The 19,044-nt window shown below is 42.1% G+C and overlaps 2 protein-coding genes across 2 annotated transcripts; one reads left to right on the top strand and one right to left on the bottom strand.

The window, feature by feature from the left end:
• Positions 1–1,203: 1,203 nt before the first annotated feature.
• LOC129353543 (26S proteasome regulatory subunit 6B-like) lies at positions 1,204–8,087 on the bottom strand (the record flags this gene model as incomplete). Its single annotated transcript, XM_055022897.1, is given in 10 exon segments — positions 1,204–1,528; positions 1,602–1,657; positions 2,280–2,448; positions 3,717–3,793; positions 3,861–4,028; positions 4,105–4,198; positions 5,683–5,792; positions 5,883–6,029; positions 7,118–7,304; positions 7,953–8,087. Coding segments are annotated over 10 exon segments (1,257 nt in total), but the record flags the coding sequence as incomplete, so codon positions are not given.
• Positions 8,088–13,134: 5,047 nt separating this feature from the next.
• LOC129353542 (uncharacterized) lies at positions 13,135–17,439 on the top strand. Its single transcript, XM_055022896.1, has 4 exons — positions 13,135–13,189; positions 15,887–16,222; positions 16,441–16,800; positions 17,299–17,439. Exons 1-4 carry the CDS (start codon positions 13,135–13,137, stop codon positions 17,403–17,405), a joined length of 858 nt encoding a protein of 285 aa, XP_054878871.1. The 3' UTR covers positions 17,406–17,439.
• Positions 17,440–19,044: the final 1,605 nt, after the last annotated feature.

Genomic DNA, 19,044 nt, shown 5'->3' with positions numbered 1-19,044 from the left:
AACACTTTGTGCTAACGCTTTGTGCTAACGCTTTGTGCTAATGCTTTGTGCTAACACTGTGTTAACACTTTGAGGTTGCAAAAACAAATTGAGGACATTGTTAGGGGTGAAGTTACATCTGCCTGGTCGGCATGTTGAGCTCAGGAATGCTGACGGCTGCCTGCTGTTCGGCCAAATGAGCGCATCGATGAGCTCTTTCACCTTTTCCACACAATTTTGGCAGGGGAAATAATGTCATTTATTTCTTTTTAATTAATTTGGTGAATCCTGTAGCATACAAGGTTCAGAGTAAAAAAACACAGAAGTCAAACATTTCTTTTGTTGGAAGGAAAGTTGTAATATTACAACTCTGGGTTTTACAGGGTTAAAGGTCATAGAAGGAGAATTTGAAAAGGAGTTTGGCTTGTTGAAGCAGAAAGTTTGTTTCTCAAAACAAGATGGCTGAAGGGTTTAGGCTCCTGAAGGACAAGACATTTGAACGATGCCGTAATGCACTAAGACACTAACACCAAAATTAACTTTTATTTTCAGATCAACTGGACAAATAGCTTATGTTGGATTTGACCTGCATGTTTCAGTGAAAATCTGCAGCATTTTAGATTAAAACCGCGTCGGTGCTGCCCTCTCTGGGTTGAACGGTGGTACTGCAGCTGAAATTTTCTATTGGTTCCAGCTTGGTTGATGTCATTCAGGCCCACCAATAGAAATCCATTTCACTGACGCGCCCCCTGGTGGCGAGTCCGGAGGTGGAACTCCAGACGAGCAGCTTTTTAAAATCACTAGATTTGTTGCTGTTGCTTTGCTGAACAGATTTGTGTGACTTTTAACAAGATTTATTGTTAATTGCCACATTTATCTCTAAGGCGTTTTTTTTTTTTTCAAAAAGTTGCAACATGCGACAAATCTACTGACCTTGAAGTCACTGGATTTGTCGCAAGTAGTCCTTTTGAAAAAAAAAAGAAAAATTAGCAAGATTGTAAAACGTTGGTAAACACTTTAAATCACTGAGTTGGCCTGATTTCTCTTGGCTCCGCCCACTTTGCTGTTGTCTATCAGGGTCGCTGCCACTTTAGTGTCGGTGGTTTGAAGATGCAGGTTTGAGTCTGTGAATCCTGTGAGACTCTGATGTTAATCTCCTCTGTAACTGAACTCGCTTCATCAGTGTCAGCTTTATTTTTTGAATAAAACACAGATCCTGTCCCGTCATGGAAAACGTGTTTATTGTATTTCTTTAAAGTAACACCGTGTTGAGGGAGCACATCCTATTTATAGGAAGCTCAGGCGCTTCTCCCCGACGGTTGGCTCAGACCGATCCGAGGTCGGCCCGCCGCCACAACGACTAAATGAAGTCCAGAAAGACAGAACAGTGATGGATCTACGCAGACAGAACTCGATATCTGGACCCGCCGCCTCTCTACTTGTAGAACTCGTGCTCCTGCTCGTCCTTCTTGATCACCGTCTTGTAAGCTTTTTCGAAGTCTTTGGCGAGGACGATGTACCTGTTCTCCCGCACGGCCAGCATGCCGGCCTGAGGAGGAGGAGGACAATGAGCCACGGGCCGACCTTTGACCTGCAGATGGAAAGGTGAAGGGTCAGCTCACCTCTTGGCAGATGGAGTTGATGTCCGCTCCAGAGATCTTGTCGGGTCGAGCCACATCTGAGCAGCAGTTAAAGATGAAACGGACGGAGGGAACGCGGCGCAGCCTGCCGGCAGCAGGAAGTGATGCGAGCGTCTGCAGGACGTAAACAAACCACCTGGCCTCCACACACCTGAGGAAGACTCGGGTCGTCAGGCGCGGCTTTCCGCACAGGAAGCAGAATGAACCGTGGAGCGTTTCATTCATTTAACCTTCAAACATTCACAGCCGTTTGTTTCCTTTCTAACCTGAACCTGCTTCACATGGTGCTGCGTTCACTGACCCTCCGGAGCCGGAAACCAAAGCTTCCCCAGGTCTGTTTTTCTGCTTAAAAGTCTGACATCAGCGAGTTTCTGTGACAATTGATTTATTCAGTAAATCTGCATTAACAGAAACACGTGATGCAAAATCCACTTTTTCAGCCCTAAAATTATTTTATTGTTTGAGTCTCGGAGAGAAGAAAATGTGAACCGAGTCTCTCCTGCTGCAGTGTGTATTTCTTTATATTCTGCTTGGGTTTTAAGTTTCAATCTGTTCAGTTTTCTCTTTTCACATTAAGATTTTTGATCCATTATGTCACAGTTTTTCCTGCCCAAGTGCTAAAAAGGGTGGAATGTGAGCCGAGGCGATTCAGAAGGATACAGTCCTCCAGGTCGACCTCCTCTGACAGGTTCATCTTGCTGGTGATGGTGGAGAAGATGAGGCGTTTCTGCCGGCGGTCAGGAAGAGGGAACTCGATCTTCCGGTCCAGGCGGCCCGGTCGGAGCAGCGCTGGGTCCAGGGTGTCAGCTCTGTTGGTGGCCATGATGACCTGAGGGCGGGGCGGACGCACCGACGGTGAAAAGGCTTCTAACAAATTTTGTTAGAAAGAAAACTAATTTTCTATTTTAAAATGTGAAGTGAGTTGCTCTCTAAAGGGGATTTTATAGCACAATAAAGTAACTGTAAATGAGTAAGAGTAAATTGGGCCTCTGTCTCTTTAAGAACTGATGGAACATGATGGATCTCAGAAACGTTGATTTTACGTGACACTGCCCCTTTAAGAACGCAGGATTTTCTTCTTCTACTGTTGCTCAGAACTCAGCTCCCTCATTTCGTGTGAACTTTTAAGAAACAGGCAGCAGCTGGATTTTAAATGCCTCACCTTTAAAGAATCGGCTTCAACTCAACCAGCAGCGTCTTGTTTTTAACTTCAGGCGTTTCTGCAGCTTAATGACGATCATTTCCTGATCTTTTCACTCCAACCTCAGAGAATCTGCCTAAAAAGAAGCTGCAGGTCTTTTCAGAGGAGATAAGCTGTGATGACGTCAGAGTTCATTCATTAAGATGAAAGGTTGAGGTGGAGCAGCAACACGAGCAGCGCTCCAAACAGATAAATGTGCCATAAAACATGAAGCCTTTCACTCTCTGAAAGCTTCTGTTCGATGCATTTAATGTTTTATAACTAAATCAGAAGACGGAAATTTAGTGGCTGATTCTGATTCCAGCTTTAATGCTGAGAGTTTGCAGGTTCTTGGAAGCTTTGAATCTTTTTTCTTTATAAAATTAACAGCTGGATCTGCCGCTTTGCTGCAGCTGGAACTGAACTTCAGCTGGCTTCACCAGATCCACCATGTTCTCTGGTTTCTATGGAAGCCCACAAGGTCCAACAGGAAGTCATAATTCCTCGTTTCAAAGACTTTCAGTCACAATTTCACATTTTAAAAAGGTCAAAATTTTGAGTAAAGCCAATAACAAATTTTATAATATTTTTAAATTTAAAGTCAGTTTAGATTTGTAAGTCATAAACATGAGTTTTAAAAGTGAATTTCACATTTTAGTCAAAATTTAACATTTTAAAGTTATAATCTTACATTACTACTCCAAGTTTGAAAGTTTTAGATCATTATTATGCTTTTGAAGTTCACATGTAAATGTCACAATTTTGAGTTTTAAATCAGATTTTGAATTTTTCAGAGATAATTTTGAGATTTAGGTCCTAGTTTAGAGATCTAAGTCTGTGGACTGACCGAACCGGACTGACCGGACCGGACTGACCGGACCGGACTGACCGGACCGGACTCACCGGACCGGACTCACCTTGACGTTGACGTTCTGGTCGAAGCCGTCCATCTGATTGAGCAGCTCCAGCAGGATCCGCTGCACCTCCCTGTCAGCTGCAGGGAGACAGAGCGTCAGCCGCGGCCGGCCGCTTTCGGGCACCCGGACCAAACGCAGCCTCACCTCCGGTCTGAGCGTCGAAGCGCTTCGTGGCGATGGCGTCGATCTCGTCGATGAAGATGATGGCCGGAGCGTTCTCCTTGGCCAGCCGGAAGACGTCCCGCACCATCCGCGGCCCCTCACCCAGGTACTTCTGGACGAACTCCGACCCCACCACGCGGATGAACGCCGCTGCAGGAGAACAGGAAGTGGCGTCAGACATGCAGCCAGCCGGCCTCCGGTGGAAGCGCGGCGGCGGCGGCCTGACCTGTGGTGTGGTGGGCCACGGCCTTGGCCAGCATGGTCTTCCCGCAGCCGGGGGGGCCGTACATCAGGACGCCTCTGGGGGGGTCGATGCCGATCTGAGCAGACAGACCCGGACGCACAAACTTTGATCTCTAGTTTCCTGTTGAATCGTCGTCGTTTCGTTCCTCATAAAGTAAAAATCCAAACCGCTGCTTTATGTGTTTATGAGAATTTAAAGGGCCAGTACTTTATTTTTCAGACACATAGTGTCATTTTATAGTAAAGTTAAACTATGTTGCCTTCATTTGGTGTAAAAATATGACTTAAAATAAATATGACTTCCTTATTTGACCCCTTGAAATTTGGCCTGTCTCTTTAAGAAGCTCCTGCTCTTTCTGAAGCTCCGCCTCCAGAAAGTCATCCAACATGGCTCCTCTAATAGCCCTTTAATATTTTCACCAGCACTGCGTTGAGAAGTAGCTCCTACAATGAGCTCAGTAGATGTTGGCTAATTGCTGCTGGCTAGTCTGAAGGAGCAGAGTGGGGGAGTCCTGGGCAGAGTATCCAAAATTTTATATTTACTCAAGGAAAAGTAAGTATTTGGTAAAAAGTCGACTCAAGTGCTGAGTAACTAATCAAATGATTAATAATTAATAATTAAAAATTACATCATCAGATGAAAAAAAAAAAGTTAAGTGGAAATGTTGGTATTTAAAAGCCCAAAATGAAGATAATTAATCTGAACATCATTGCAGTAGCATAAGGCCAATTTATTTAAATATAAAACTGTTCTTGCATCATTATTATATTCTACCATTAGCTGAAAATGTTCTCAGAACAACATTATTGTTTATCGCATTAATTCTGGAACAATTTAGTCCAGTAAAATGGGTTATTGTGACAAATTTTACTGTAAAAGTTTATTGATCTCAAAGATCAATGAACTTCAAACTCTAATGAACATTTTAACACTGGAAGCTGGCTAGGCTAAGCTAAGCTAGGTGCCAGAACTGTCAGGTTGAACAACAAAGTGAGCGCTCATGATGATTACTGAACAAACTTCCACAAGCAAAGAGAAAACAGGCGCTGATGAGAGGAAAGAAGTGGTTCGAGAATCTAAATCTGATAAACTTCAGCGTGTTGCAAAATGTGCCGACCAGCAGCAGGAACATCGAATCTGTCACACAATCTGAAGCATTTCCACTCCACAGATTATCAGAGAGAAGATGAAGAACTATAAAACTGACAATCATCACCCTGTGAAAGCCCCGATCCACTGTTTTCACCTCCAGTAAAATGGACCGATCCGTCAGAAAAACAGCTGAACTGATTCAAAACATTTCTTTTCTTAAACACAGACATAAATGACTGTAAGTGTGCTGCAGCAACTCAGCTCAATTAAAAACAGCAGCAGCTTCACAAGCTGGTCAAACAGGGAAAAATGTCTTCAATCTGTTCAGTTAACAGAAATAAATAATAAAGAAACGAACTGACAAGAACAACAGATTCACGACCAACCAGTAGAAATAAACAGCAGCTCTCTAAAGACGTTGGTGAAGCTGATTTGAAGGCTTTGTGTGGGCAGAACCCGCATGCTGACCTGCTTGTAGAGCTCAAAGTGAGTCAGCGGCAGCTCCACGGCCTCCCGGACCTCCTGCTTCTGGATGTCCATGCCCCCGATGTCTGCGTACATCACGTCCGGCTTCTGGTCTGTGGGGGCAAAGCACACGGTCTGAGGTCCGGTCCGGTCCGGGCCGATCCGGTCCGGGCCGATCCGGTCCAGTCCGGGCTGCAGTGTACCTGAGGTCAGCATCATGATGCTGCTGTCGGCCTCCGGAGGAAGAACGTCCACCAGCGCATTGCTGTGCTTGTGCAGAGCCACTGAGGCGTTGGGCTTCAGCAGCTCTCGGTCGATGGTGCTCAGGATGCGGACATAATAGTTGGACCCTGAAGGCAGCACAGAGCCCAACGCTTAATAATTAAAATATAAACTTACAAAAAACCTTTATAACACAAATTCAACACTTAAAAACCACTCACAGTTTACACTAAATACTCAGCAACTCAGTTTTATTTCAGAAAAATTAAAAGCAGCTGATTCCAGATCAGATAAAATGTTGTTTTGATATCAAGTCATTTAATCCCTAAAGAGTTTGAAGTTTCTCCTTCACCAGATTCAACATGTCTAGAAACATAAACTGAATACTAACAATGTTCTGACTGATGGTTTCAGGCTGAATGTAAATACAGTTATGTAAACAAGACGACTTTGGCGCCCCCCACAGGCCACGACGGAACTGCACAGCAGTTTGAGTTTTATATATAAACTATTCTTGTTTGTTAATGTTTTTTTAGTTAAAAATAACTTTTTTAAAGAAAGAAAAATTTTCAATAAACTAATACAAAAATAAAGAATTATTTTGATAAATATTAAAATAAAATAATAAAAACATGTCTGATTTAAATAAGAATTTTCCAAGAAAAATTTAAAATATAAACAGAAAAGTTTAAAGAAAAGTAAATAAAAATAAATAAGCAGTGTTTACTTTGAAACAGAATTTTCCAAACTCTCTTAAAATCATTGGTCCATAGAAAACAACTTTTTTTCTTTGCTAAAATCCTAAAGCAGTTTATACATTTTAAAACCAGAACTAAAAACTTAAATATTTTTAGTTACACTAATAAAATGTTTCTTGCAGAAACAGGGAAATGTATGTCACAATATAGTGAAAACTTTCAAGGGTTTTGAACTATTTTCACAGCCAGATTCTTTTGGGTTTGATTAAAAAAATAGATTTTGTTTTTTCTCAGGATTTAAGTTTTTGAAAACAACTGCTAGATTTAGCAATAAATCACTGAGAAGCAGAAAAGTTACTGTTGAACAGCGAAGTGGAGCCAAACACTAAACACCCTAATAAACGCTTCACTGAATTAAAAGAAGAGCCGCAGAGCCGCGGTCACTCCGCCGTCTGCAGCTGACTGATCTCATGCTGGGCTGGAGGAACATCACAGCGATGTGGTCCGGACCCGGATACCTGTGGTGGAGCCAACGATGGCCGTGTTCTGGTCCACGGCCTCCAGGAACTGGCCGATGACCAGAGGGATGCTCTGGATCCTCTTCACCTCCTCCTGGGCGTGCAGGAACTCCTTCTTCAGGTTCTTCTGCTCGTCCTTAATGTACTCCTCCTGCACCTCCAGGAACTCCAGCTCCTGCTGCAGCTTCTGCACACACACACACACACACACACACACACACACACACACACACACACACACACACACACACACACACACACACACACACACACACACACACACACACACACACACACCATTTGTTTCTTTGGCCATTCTTCCTGGGGTCCAGGTCAAAAGAGCGGCGCACAAAACGCTAATCATCGATCTTCGAGTTTTCTAGTTTTGCCACCAAATAAAGCAAGACAGCGGCTGAGTTGGCAACAGTGGAGTGACTATTGTTAACTGTCTGGCAAATCTCTCCCTGCAGAGCAGAAGACGACAGCAGAGGAGTTTTAAAGCTTTGATGAGGAAGATCAGATCAGCTTCATCATCGATCACCAAAGATTCAACATTTCTTACCACACTACTGCTTTGTGCAAACTGGAAATAATTGTATGTTTGGAACAAGTCGGTCCAACATGAGTTGCCCCATGTTGGACTAATAGTAGCAATGGGCCACAACATGAGGCCACACTGCAAGTGGCACAAGACAGACGTGGTACTGATTTAAGGGACAAACTGTAAGGTAAAATGTAAACATCGTTTTCAAACTAATATTTGTCTCAGAGATGATTTAATCATCGCCTTTCCTGTAGCTCAGCAGATGTGAGTGGACAGACAGAAGCAGGAGACCTTATATCTGGTGTAGAGATCCTCCAGGTCCTCTGGTTCTGGAGCCAGGAAGGACAGACCGGTCTGGGGCCTGGAGCTCAGGATGGAGGGAAGCTCCTCCTGTCAGGGGTCCAAACACACACCCAGAGTCACAACAACACACCCAGAGTCACAACAACACACCCAGAGTCACAACAACACACACAGAGTCACAACAACACACCCAGAGTCACAACAACACACCCAGAGTCACAACAACACACCCAGAGTCACAACAACACACCCAGAGTCACAACAACACACCCAGAGTCACAACAACACACCCAGAGTCACAACAACACACCCAGAGTCACAACAACACACACCCAGAGTCACAACAACACACCCAGAGTCACAACAACACACCCAGAGTCACAACAACACACCCAGAGTCACAACAACACACACAGAGTCACAATAACACACACAGAGTCACAACAACACACACAGAGTCACAACAACACACACACACACACACACACACACAGAGTCACAACAACACACACACAGAGTCACAACAACACACACAGAGTCACAACAACACACACAGAGTCACAACAACACACACACACACACACACACACAGAGTCACAACAACACACACAGAGTCACAACAACACACACACACACACACACACACAGAGTCACAACAACACACACAGAGTCACAACAACACACACACACACACACACACACACACACAGAGTCACAACACACACACACACACACACACACAGAGTCACAACAACACACACAGAGTCACAACAACACACACACACACACACACACACACACACACACAGAGTCACAACAACACACACAGAGTCACAACAACACACACACACAGAGTCACAACAACACACACAGAGTCACAACAACACACACAGAGTCACAACAACACACACACACACAAACACACACACACAGAGTCACAACAACACACACAGAGTCACAACAACACACACAGAGTCACAACAACACACACAGAGTCACAACACACACACACACACACACACACACACACACACACAGAGTCACAACAACACACACACACACAAACACACACACACACACACACACACACACACACAGAGTCACAACAACACACACAGAGTCACAACAACACACACAGAGTCACAACAACACACACAGAGTCACAACAACACACACACAAAGTGACAACAACACACACAGAGTCACAACAACACACACAGAGTCACAACAACACACACACACACAAACACACACACACACACAGAGTCACAACAACACACACAGAGTCACAACAACACACACACAGAGTCACAACAACACACACAGAGTAACAACAACACACACACAGAGTGACAACAACACACACACAGAGTCACAACAACACACACAGTCACAACAACACACACAGAGTCACAACAACACACACACACACACACAGAGTCACAACAACACACACACACACACACACAGAGTCACAACAACACACACAGAGTCACAACAACACACACACAGAGTCACAACACACACACACAGAGTCACAACAACACACCCAGAGTCACAACAACACACACACACACAGAGTCACAACAACACACACAGAGTCACAACAACACACACACACACACAGAGTCACAACAACACACACACAGAGTCACAACACACACAGAGTCACAACACACACAGAGTCACAACACACACACACAGAGTCACAACACACCCAGAGTCACAACAACACACACACAGAGTCACAACAACACACACACAGAGTCACAACAACACACACACAGAGTCACAACACACCCAGAGTCACAACAATACACACACAGAGTCACAACAACACACACAGTCACAACAACACACACACAGAGTCACAACAACACACACACAGTCACAACACACACACACAGAGTCACAACACACACAGAGTCACAACAACACACACACAGTCACAACAACACACCCAGTCACAACAACACACACACAGTCACAACAACACACACAGAGTCAAACAACACACAGAGTCACAACAACACACACACAGAGTCACAACACACACAGCCAGAGTCACAACAACACACACAGAGTCACAACAACACACACAGTCACAACAACACACACAGAGTCACAACAACACACACCCAGAGTCACAACAACACACAGAGTCACAACAACACACAGAGTCACAACAACACACACAGAGTCACAACAACACACACACAGAGTCACACAACACACACAGTCACAACACACACACACAGATCACAACAACACACACAGAGTCACACAACACACACACAGAGTCACAACAACACACACAGAGTCACAACACACACACACAGAGTCACAACACACACAGTCACAACAACACACACAGTCACAACACACACACAGAGTCACAACAACACACACACAGAGTCACAACAACACACACCAGAGTCACAACAACACACACCATAACACACAGAGTCACAACAACACACACCAATAAGGAAAAGTTCAATTTAAATGATTTAAAATATACATTTGTCTAATTTTCCTTATGTAAAATATTCTTTTAGTTTTATTGCTGTCATTTTGTTCAAGACTGAGGAATTGATTAAAGTATAATTAATTATAAACAACTAACACTTCCTGTTTGGGTTTTATATGTCTGTAGAGTCAGAATCTCACCAAACGTCACTTATATAATCTGCAAATTTATCATATCATCATCTGGAAGTTTAATCTGGCTCCTCAATGTTGCTTCAGCTTTATTCAAGTGTATAAGAAACTCAAAACAATGAGTCAGGCTGAAGTTTTCGTTAATCTATAATTAACTCAAAGTATTTTAATAATGAACATGTTCTACAAACGGACCAGAATTGATCTAAAAACATTTAGTAGTTTAATAAGAACCCAGAAGTATCAGGAAATGCAGAGTTACATAATGAAAAGCTGATGCCTGTCAGCATTTTATGGAAATATTTTTTTTGTTAAAGAAAAAGTAGCAAAACGTTTTTAATATTCACTTTAGTCTAAAGACAGATCAACAGTCATCATAAAACGGTTAGTAAAAAAGGATCTAATTTATGTACAGAAGAGACTGCAGTAACCATCCTTTGGTAAAACTATTAAATGATGGGATGACAGAAATAGGACATTTTCAGATTAACTTGATGTAGTGATTATCAAAATGCTGTTTCATTTTTGTTTACTTCTGAATAACATTGTTTTTAATTTATTTATGATGCTGCAGTTAGTCAATACAAAAAGGCTGCACAATTACACATAACCAAGACAATTTTTACAGCTTACATCTAATTTTCAGACAGATTTTCATCAGGATTTCACAGAGACACCTATTTAGGTGGTTAGCAGTCAGCTAACTTTAGCATCGCAACATGATGAACCGTAGCACCCAGACAGCAGGCCGTCAAGCAGAAATGCAACAACATCCGTAAAATTTTAACACAAATGCGTAATCTAGTTTAAGATATAAATTGGTCACAACCGTAAAAAATTATTTTTATCTCTCTCTAGACGGGATGCTAACGCTAACAGCAGCCGCACCGGGCGGAGAATGAATTGGCAGGTTTTCCGAGTAAACTGCTTTAAACAGCTGAAAAAAACAAAAAGAATCGACCTTAAACTAAGTTTGAAGAAGAAACTCCAAACACATTACTTCACTAAAGTATTTTATTAAAGTAAACAGCATAACAACGGTTAAAAACGGATCTTACCGGCTCTTTTCTACAACACGCAGTCCTCCATGTTAAAATTCTCTAGCTTGACGTGTTGACGCAATGCGTCAGCGTCAGGGTTTATGGGTAATGTATTCTTTCCTTCAGTTCTTAGTGTTTCCGGGCAACTTGCATAACTAATGGTGGGAAAGCACCTGAACATTTGAGGAGCATGTAAAACTAGGCTGGATTTATTAAATATCAATAAAATTTTATTATAAACATTGAATATGATTCACTTGTCTTCTGTTATCATTATTTTCACATAAAAAATATGTCCAGAAGAAGAGCCGCTCCAAGGCAAAAGCGAGTTGGTGCCCTAAATATTAAGGATTTGTTCTGTCAAAACAACTAAAGATGGTTGGAATTCTGCTTGAGGCATTTACAAATTTTGAAGCCATTTTAGATTAATAAAAACAACACTAATGGAAAAATGTAATTGGAGAAATAAGGGACAAAAAAACCCAAAAACTACTGAAACTGTTGGTGTTATGAAAGCTACGACACAATACGAAGTGAGACACTGATAATATTTCAGTTTGCCTAAAATGCAGGAACAGATGGAGATCACACAGAAAAATGAAGCTAATAAATCCAAAAATGATGGCGGTTGTATTATGATGTGGGCTGCAGCACATGTAGCTGCATGTAAACACATAAAACAACCGTTGTATAAGTTATGCAGCGGTTGTTTTATTGCACAGAACGAAACCTGAATATTATACTTTGAATAATTTTTGACGAAACATAATTTAACACAACAGTTGCTCTTCATGACTGAACCTGTTCAGTTAGAACAAGTTTTCTGTGTGACTAATGACAGCTGATGTGAGAGGCTGGTGGATTTTTCCAGTTTTTAGCAGTTAGATGTTATTTTTTAAGGGTGGGCGTAACGTGTTGAACAACATCCTGTTGAAGAGCGAGCGGTGGTCTCCACCTCTGCAACTTGCGCTGGTGGTTTCCCCTAATCCAGAATATCAGCATTAAGCCAGTTGTCATGGAAACATGTCACCTTTCGGCAGAGTGACAGAAAAGGAGGGAGAGTAAAGGTGTGACGAAATGGTTTCACCAGAACGAACTTCAGCAGACCGCCGCTGACATCAGAGCTCAGCAGGTGAAGAATCACAGCCTCGTTTTTTAAAAGTTCAGATTTCATTTAGAAAACAGGGAGCAGAAAGTTTCCTTTATTTTTCTTCTTCAAAAGACTTTTGGTGCAAATCAGAGAAAAGAAGCCACTGTGAGCCAACAATGCTTCATTTGGACAGGGGAAGGGGGTTTGCTGAATGCAAAGTTTACCACATCCTGTTAGGGTTTTTCTGGTATTTTCAGTTTCATTTGCGTGATGAACTCTGCCTGAATCCTCCGTGTCTCTGCATCCGTGTGGAAGTAAAAGCCGGCTGAGTGAGAGTCCTGTCAGGAACACGGAGCGTCCTCTTTCTGCAGCAGGAAACATGCAGGCTTTCAGCCGCAGTCGGAAGATGTTGCACGGCTGCTTCATGCTTTCAGGTAAAAACAAACCTCAGCTCAGCGTTAATTAAAGGAAATCAGAAAATATGTTTCGCTCCTCAGATATTTCAATCTATCTCCAATAAATTTAAATAAAGAAGCATTCTTATTTGTCAGCCAGCAGATTAATGTCATTTGGGTCATGTTTGGCTGATGCACCGTAAAAAGAGAAAGTAACAGAAAACTAAAGGAAATTTTCAAGTTTTAGACTTTAACTCAACAATTTCATCTTTGGAGACGATGATAATGTAAAACCCATTTGAGGAAAAATTCCTGAAATTATTCCAGTGTTTGGTTTTCATTTAACCAACAGGTTATTCTGACAAGAGATTCCAAAATCCTTTTACTCTCATTAAATAAATGTAAAACTTTACAAACAAAATCAGAAACCAACTCCAAAATTTAGTTTTCCTATTTTTCTCAACAAATAAAGAAAAAACCCTTAGATATTGAAGTACTGAGAACTCAATAAATAATGTTAAAAACTACCTCAGTTTTCTGGATTCATTAAGTTTTTGCAACTTAAAATATTTGTCAGCCAAAAATAGGTTGTTTCTTTTTTAGCTGTCGAGTTTCAGAAGGAAAACGAAGCAGGAGTTTCATTCAGATACGTTATAATTCATTTTATTTGTAGTTTCTGTTGTTTTGTTTTTTTATTTTGAACATTTAAAAAGTCTTCTTCATCATGTAAAGGTTTTAGATCCTTGAGAATACCATATCACTGAAAATGGCCTCAAAACAACGACAGCATAATTGATCACAGGCTTTATGAGACGGTTTTCTCTCATTTCTGCTCTGGCTGTTGTAGCGCTCGTTTATGTGTTTAAAGGTTTTATGGGAGAGAAAACGTTTTGAATATTTTGAGGCTTTAGTGGCACCACAAAATGAAGAAGGTGCTGCATGAACGCGAAAGCTCGTTAACCACCGGGCCCCGAACGCACCGGCCCGCCAGGAAGTCCCCGGTACCCCGACCGCCAGCCGCTCTGTCTGCAGCTCAACTCCATCAGCAGCAAACTTATTAAAGTTATAATGTATGGATCATGATGCAGTGGGATTCTCTGCTCATCTTCAGCTATTTATGACTGTTATGTCTTCCCATAGAAAATAATTGTACCTTTAACGGTTTGAATTTAAAAAAACTATGAAAATAATAATAAAAATGCCTCTCTGTAGATTTTTTGCCTAAGTATGCCATAAATATAGCAGATAAAACATATAATTGCTGCTTTTTAAATCTTTTAATCCGACAGATTCAGGGTTTCAGTTGAGGCCGGAGATTATTAAGCTTTTACAGAGAGAAGATGAAACAACAACAACATCGCAGCTGAGATTCATTTAAAATGCCACAGAACAATCTCTGTCCCACTTCATGTTTCCTTTCCTGTTTTTCAGTTTTTGTTCCTGGATTCATTTTTGACTCTATAATAGTTTGATGCAGACGTCGTTTCTTCATATGTTCCCTCCAATTGGTCAAAATTTATTGCAACTCTTTAATGCGAACTCTGCAGCTTGGTAAGAGTGGAGCTGCAGCTTTCCGCAGTTTGAATGCGATGCATTGCAGATTTATCAAAAAAACAGTGAAAAAGATCATTAAAATAATCCACTTAAGAGGAAAACATGCAAAATGGTTTCCAGTTCACACAGATACCACAGTTCAGCTTCAGCTTTGTAGAGATTAAACAGTTTTGAGTGAATTACCTGGAATAAAGATCAAGAGACATGAAACTTCCTGAGATTAGAATGAAACTAAGATCATATAACTGAAATCTGTCTGATTTCAGGAATATTTTCACCTGTAAACAGATTAAAATGAGCCATAATCTTAATCCTGACCATTTGAAAAAACCTCAGAGGATTTAAAGAACAGGATAACTGTAAGTCATCAACACAGAATTGATAAGAAACACGACTGAAACAGCATAAAGGAGTAAAGAAGTGGGCGCGGGACAGATCCCTGAGGGACACCAGGAGTCAGATCTGATGGATATGATGAATCATTTTATCAATGCAGGTCCTAAAAGATGAAAATTAGGATTTAGGCATATAGAGAACCCCAACAGTATCACTTATAAATAACAGGTCAGAAGTAGAAAATGTTTTATTTCTCTTGCCTTTCGGATTATTCACTGTAATCTGCATTAATATCAGAAATCGTGCTGAAGATTTAATCTCTAGACTTTTTCACTCCTGATTTTCTTTGAAAAAATGTTTCATTCCCAAACATTTCAAAACTAAACATGTAAAATCTGCACATTTAAACATTTAACTGGCTGAATTTAGGGATTTATTCCATTTCTTGGTTTTCTGTTTTCTCCAGCAGCTGGGGGAAAGTCAGATTCTGCTGAACTCTGACCTTTAGAAACTGGCTCCCAGAATGAGTGTTGCTCACCACAGGATGCTGGTTCCACATCAGTTAAACCAAACCGACCCAGAAATAGATGGAACCTGTCTGTTTCCACTGCTGGTTTATTTCTCACCATGTCAGAAGCTCTTCAGCTTCAGCTGTGGTCAGTGCTAATAACACAGCTGATATTTAGCTCACCATTTTAGCTAACTTTGCAATAGCAGTCCTATCTTTCCCTAAATTAATTTTTTCAGACAATTTCCAGAGCTCTAACCCTCCTGGCTGATTTGATGACTTGAGTTGAGTAAAGTTGCTGCTTCTAAAGGTTTTCTGTTTGCGTCCTTGTTTCTCAGTTTGCTGCGGTGGTTTTCCAGCCGCCGAGGCCGAGTTCTCCCTGCTGCAGCCTGCGGTGGTCGCCGGCCCGCTGGGCCACAGCGTCCTGCTGCCCTGCCAGCTGCAGGACTCCCAGCAGGAGAAGCTCCTCAACCGGCCCGTCCTGTACTGGGAGGTCGATGGGAAACAGCTCCAGTTTAACGAGAACAAAACCTCCTCCAGTTCCAACAAATCTATTGAGCTGAAGGAGGTGCGATGGTCCGACGGCGGGACGTACGAGTGCAAACTGTCCATGAGAACCGACAAGAGGGGAAGCTTCAGACTGAAGGGAAACAGAACCAGGCTCATCGTCCACGGTAGAGTCCAAACCTCTGCTGCCTGAGAAGGAAGTTTGTTCGTTTTCAGCAGGATTTCATAGAAATGATGAGTTTTAACGAAGCTGACTGAGCAGCTGGACGAATTACAGACAGAAATATGAGAATGAAGAAAACTGTTTTCTATTTTTACCTAATCACAGAGAAAACAGAGGAAATCAACTAAAGTTCATCTTAAAAGCAACTGTGTTTCATTTCAGATACCATGACCTTTGACCTCTGCAGCCATAATGATTCCCTGCTGCGCTGCGAGGTCAACGTGTCGCAGGATCCGGGTTTGACTCTGACTCTGACCAGAAACGGCTGCGTGGTGCAGAGCTCCGCCCCCTCAGAGCACAGCGCCACCAACGACCCCGCCAACGACCCCGCCAACGACCCCGCCAACGACCCCGCCAATGACCCCGCCAATGACCCCGCCAACGACCCCGCCAAGAACCCCGCCAAGAACCCCGCCACTCTGGCGGCCGCCGTCCCTGTGACGGGCAGCGGGCAGTACGTCTGTCAACTGAAGCTGCACGACGTCCTGATAACCAGCAGCAACTTCCACAGCCAGCAGGCGGGTAGATATCAGCTTCAAGATGACGAAGAATAAATTTACTGTCAGATTTTTCTGTCTAATGCAAAAACGGTTTGAAATAAAAACAATCCCACCACAGGAATTAGGATCATTATTATTTTCATTTCAGCAGCAGGAGAAGCTGGAAAAGATGCAACAACAACATGGAATTCTTAGCAACTTTCACTTTTCTTCCTGATGAAACCGTTGTTTTTAGAATTTCTGGGAGCTGTAGTTAAATTCCCAGGATGCTGCAGTTCCAGCTGTGAGTTTCTGTAGTTAAATTCCCAGGATGCTTCAGTTCCAGCTGTGAGTTTCTGTAGTTAATTCCCAGGATGCTGCAGTTCCAGCTGTGAGTTTCTGTAGTTAAATTCCCAGGATGCTTCAGTTCCAGCTGTGAGTTTCTGTAGTTAAATTCCCAGGATGCTTCAGTTCCAGCTGTGAGTTTCTGTAGTTAAATTCCCAGGATGCTGCAGTTCCAGCTGTGAGTTTCTGTGGGCAGGTGAGCGGCGCCGGTACCCGGAGCCGTGGCTCCTCTACGCGGGCCTCCTGCTGGTTCCGGCCCTGGTCCTGCTGGTCTTGGCGGCGGCCGTGCTGATGTGCAGATGAGCTCTCCGGTCCTCCAGGTGGCCCGGTTCTACTGGGCCACACGCAGCTCTTCAGCTGGGATTCGCCCCCCTCGTGTCCATGACAACCAGAGGACCAGAACCGGTTTGAATCCCGGCCCACTCGTCTCGGTTCCTCTTCCTCTGAACTCCAGTTCTAGTTTCTATGAAACTATTAGATTAAATTTGTCATTAAAAACTTTAAAAATTGAAACTTTTCTGGCTTCATTTCAAACATTCTGGTTGGTTTTATGGTTTTTGATCATTTTTTTATTGAATTCATTTGTTTTGACCAAAAACATGGCTAAATTTGTATTTTTGTGTATTTGTTATTTTTGTTATTTTTTTCTTGAAATGTGCAGCACAGTCAAAGTTTTAGATACTGGAGCTCCAGTCGGTGTCTGCCTGTTGCATTGCATGAACTTTATTGTGTTATTGTGGTGAAACGGCTCCATTTCTGTCTCGTCTGACCTTTGAACTCCAGAAAAGGCCATAAAAAAACCAATAGATTTTATTTTGACTGTTTTTTCCTTGTTGTTATTGGTGAAGAGATGCCTGTTTTTTTTTCCCTAATAGAATAAAACTTCCTGTTTGATTGAAGCATCTAGAAATCTGGCCATTTTCATTTCATCTGGAGAAATGTTCCCTGAAATTGTTTGTGAAGTTACACTGTAAAATATGAACTGCGATAGTTTTGGTTTATGTCATAAAGACAAAATTTAGTTTTCAAACTAACTTTTTAGTTTGTGAATTAAACATTTTCTTCAAAATGTAGACAGCTATAAATATGACTTTGACAAATGAACACATTATTTTCTTCAATAACCAAATGACTGCTGTTAATGTTTTAAGCTGAGTTTGACCTTTGATCCCAATCTCTTTCCTGTCAAAACATTTCATGTTTTTTTTTCTGCTGCTAAAATTCTGCAGAAACTCGGAAACTTCCTGCTTTCCTGGAAATGAAACAACAGATTAGTAAACCTGAGACTCTGCTGCGGTTCATGGCGGCCAGACGCTCTCCGAACTGCCTGACCCCTGACCCCTCTCGCACGCGCTCACACCTGTCATGTGACCTGTGTGCAAACAGGAGGCAAAATGAACCATCAGTGGCTGCAAACAGGCAGATTTTGATTGAAAGGGTTTGGAAGCAACTGAACGCTGAAGCTCCGGTTTAGAGGTGATTCTTGGTTTTGACAGAAATAAAAATCTTTTTACAATCCTGACAGAAACAGAAAAACCTGATTTGATGTCAGATGGCGAGAAAACCGGGCAGTGTTTTTTATAAATGTCTGGTTTTGATGATAAATGAAGGTGAAATGTGTAACTTTATGAGTTTAGATGGTTTTCATGAAGCAGCTGGTCTGGGTCTCCTGCTGGGTTTCCAGTGGCGTCTTGCAGCTGCTGCGCGTTGCTCCGTTCCTGCTGCGCTCCGAAACGCCGGATCTTCCTGGAGTTTGGAGGATTTAAATTAGTCAAGGATGGAACCAAAACTGAGATCAACGTCCAAAAAGAGTCTGGATGATGAAAATCTGGCTTCTTGGAGGGAAATGTATTATTTAAACAATAGTCTTATAGCCTATTATTATTATTATTTATCATTTTCTTATTATAAATGATAATAAAACGGTTTTATTATCATTTTA

The sequence above is a fragment of the Poeciliopsis prolifica genome, unplaced genomic scaffold, assembly GCF_027474105.1.
Source record: "Poeciliopsis prolifica strain line A6 unplaced genomic scaffold, Auburn_PproV2 SCAFFOLD092, whole genome shotgun sequence".
Classification (NCBI taxonomy): Eukaryota; Metazoa; Chordata; class Actinopteri; order Cyprinodontiformes; family Poeciliidae; genus Poeciliopsis; species Poeciliopsis prolifica.
Note: the sequence above shows the minus strand (reverse complement) of the source record. Positions and strands in the feature narration are given on the sequence as shown.

Bases quoted from the DNA above. Each gene is read 5' to 3' on its own strand.
- LOC129353542 (XM_055022896.1), top strand. From the start codon at position 13,135: ATGCAGGCTTTCAGCCGCAGTCGGAAGATGTTGCACGGCTGCTTCATG. The intron at 13,190-15,886 runs GTAAAAACAAAC...CTTGTTTCTCAG, and splicing joins CGGCTGCTTCATGCTTTCAG to TTTGCTGCGGTGGTTTTCCA. The intron at 16,801-17,298 runs GTAGATATCAGC...TTCTGTGGGCAG, and splicing joins CTTCCACAGCCAGCAGGCGG to GTGAGCGGCGCCGGTACCCG.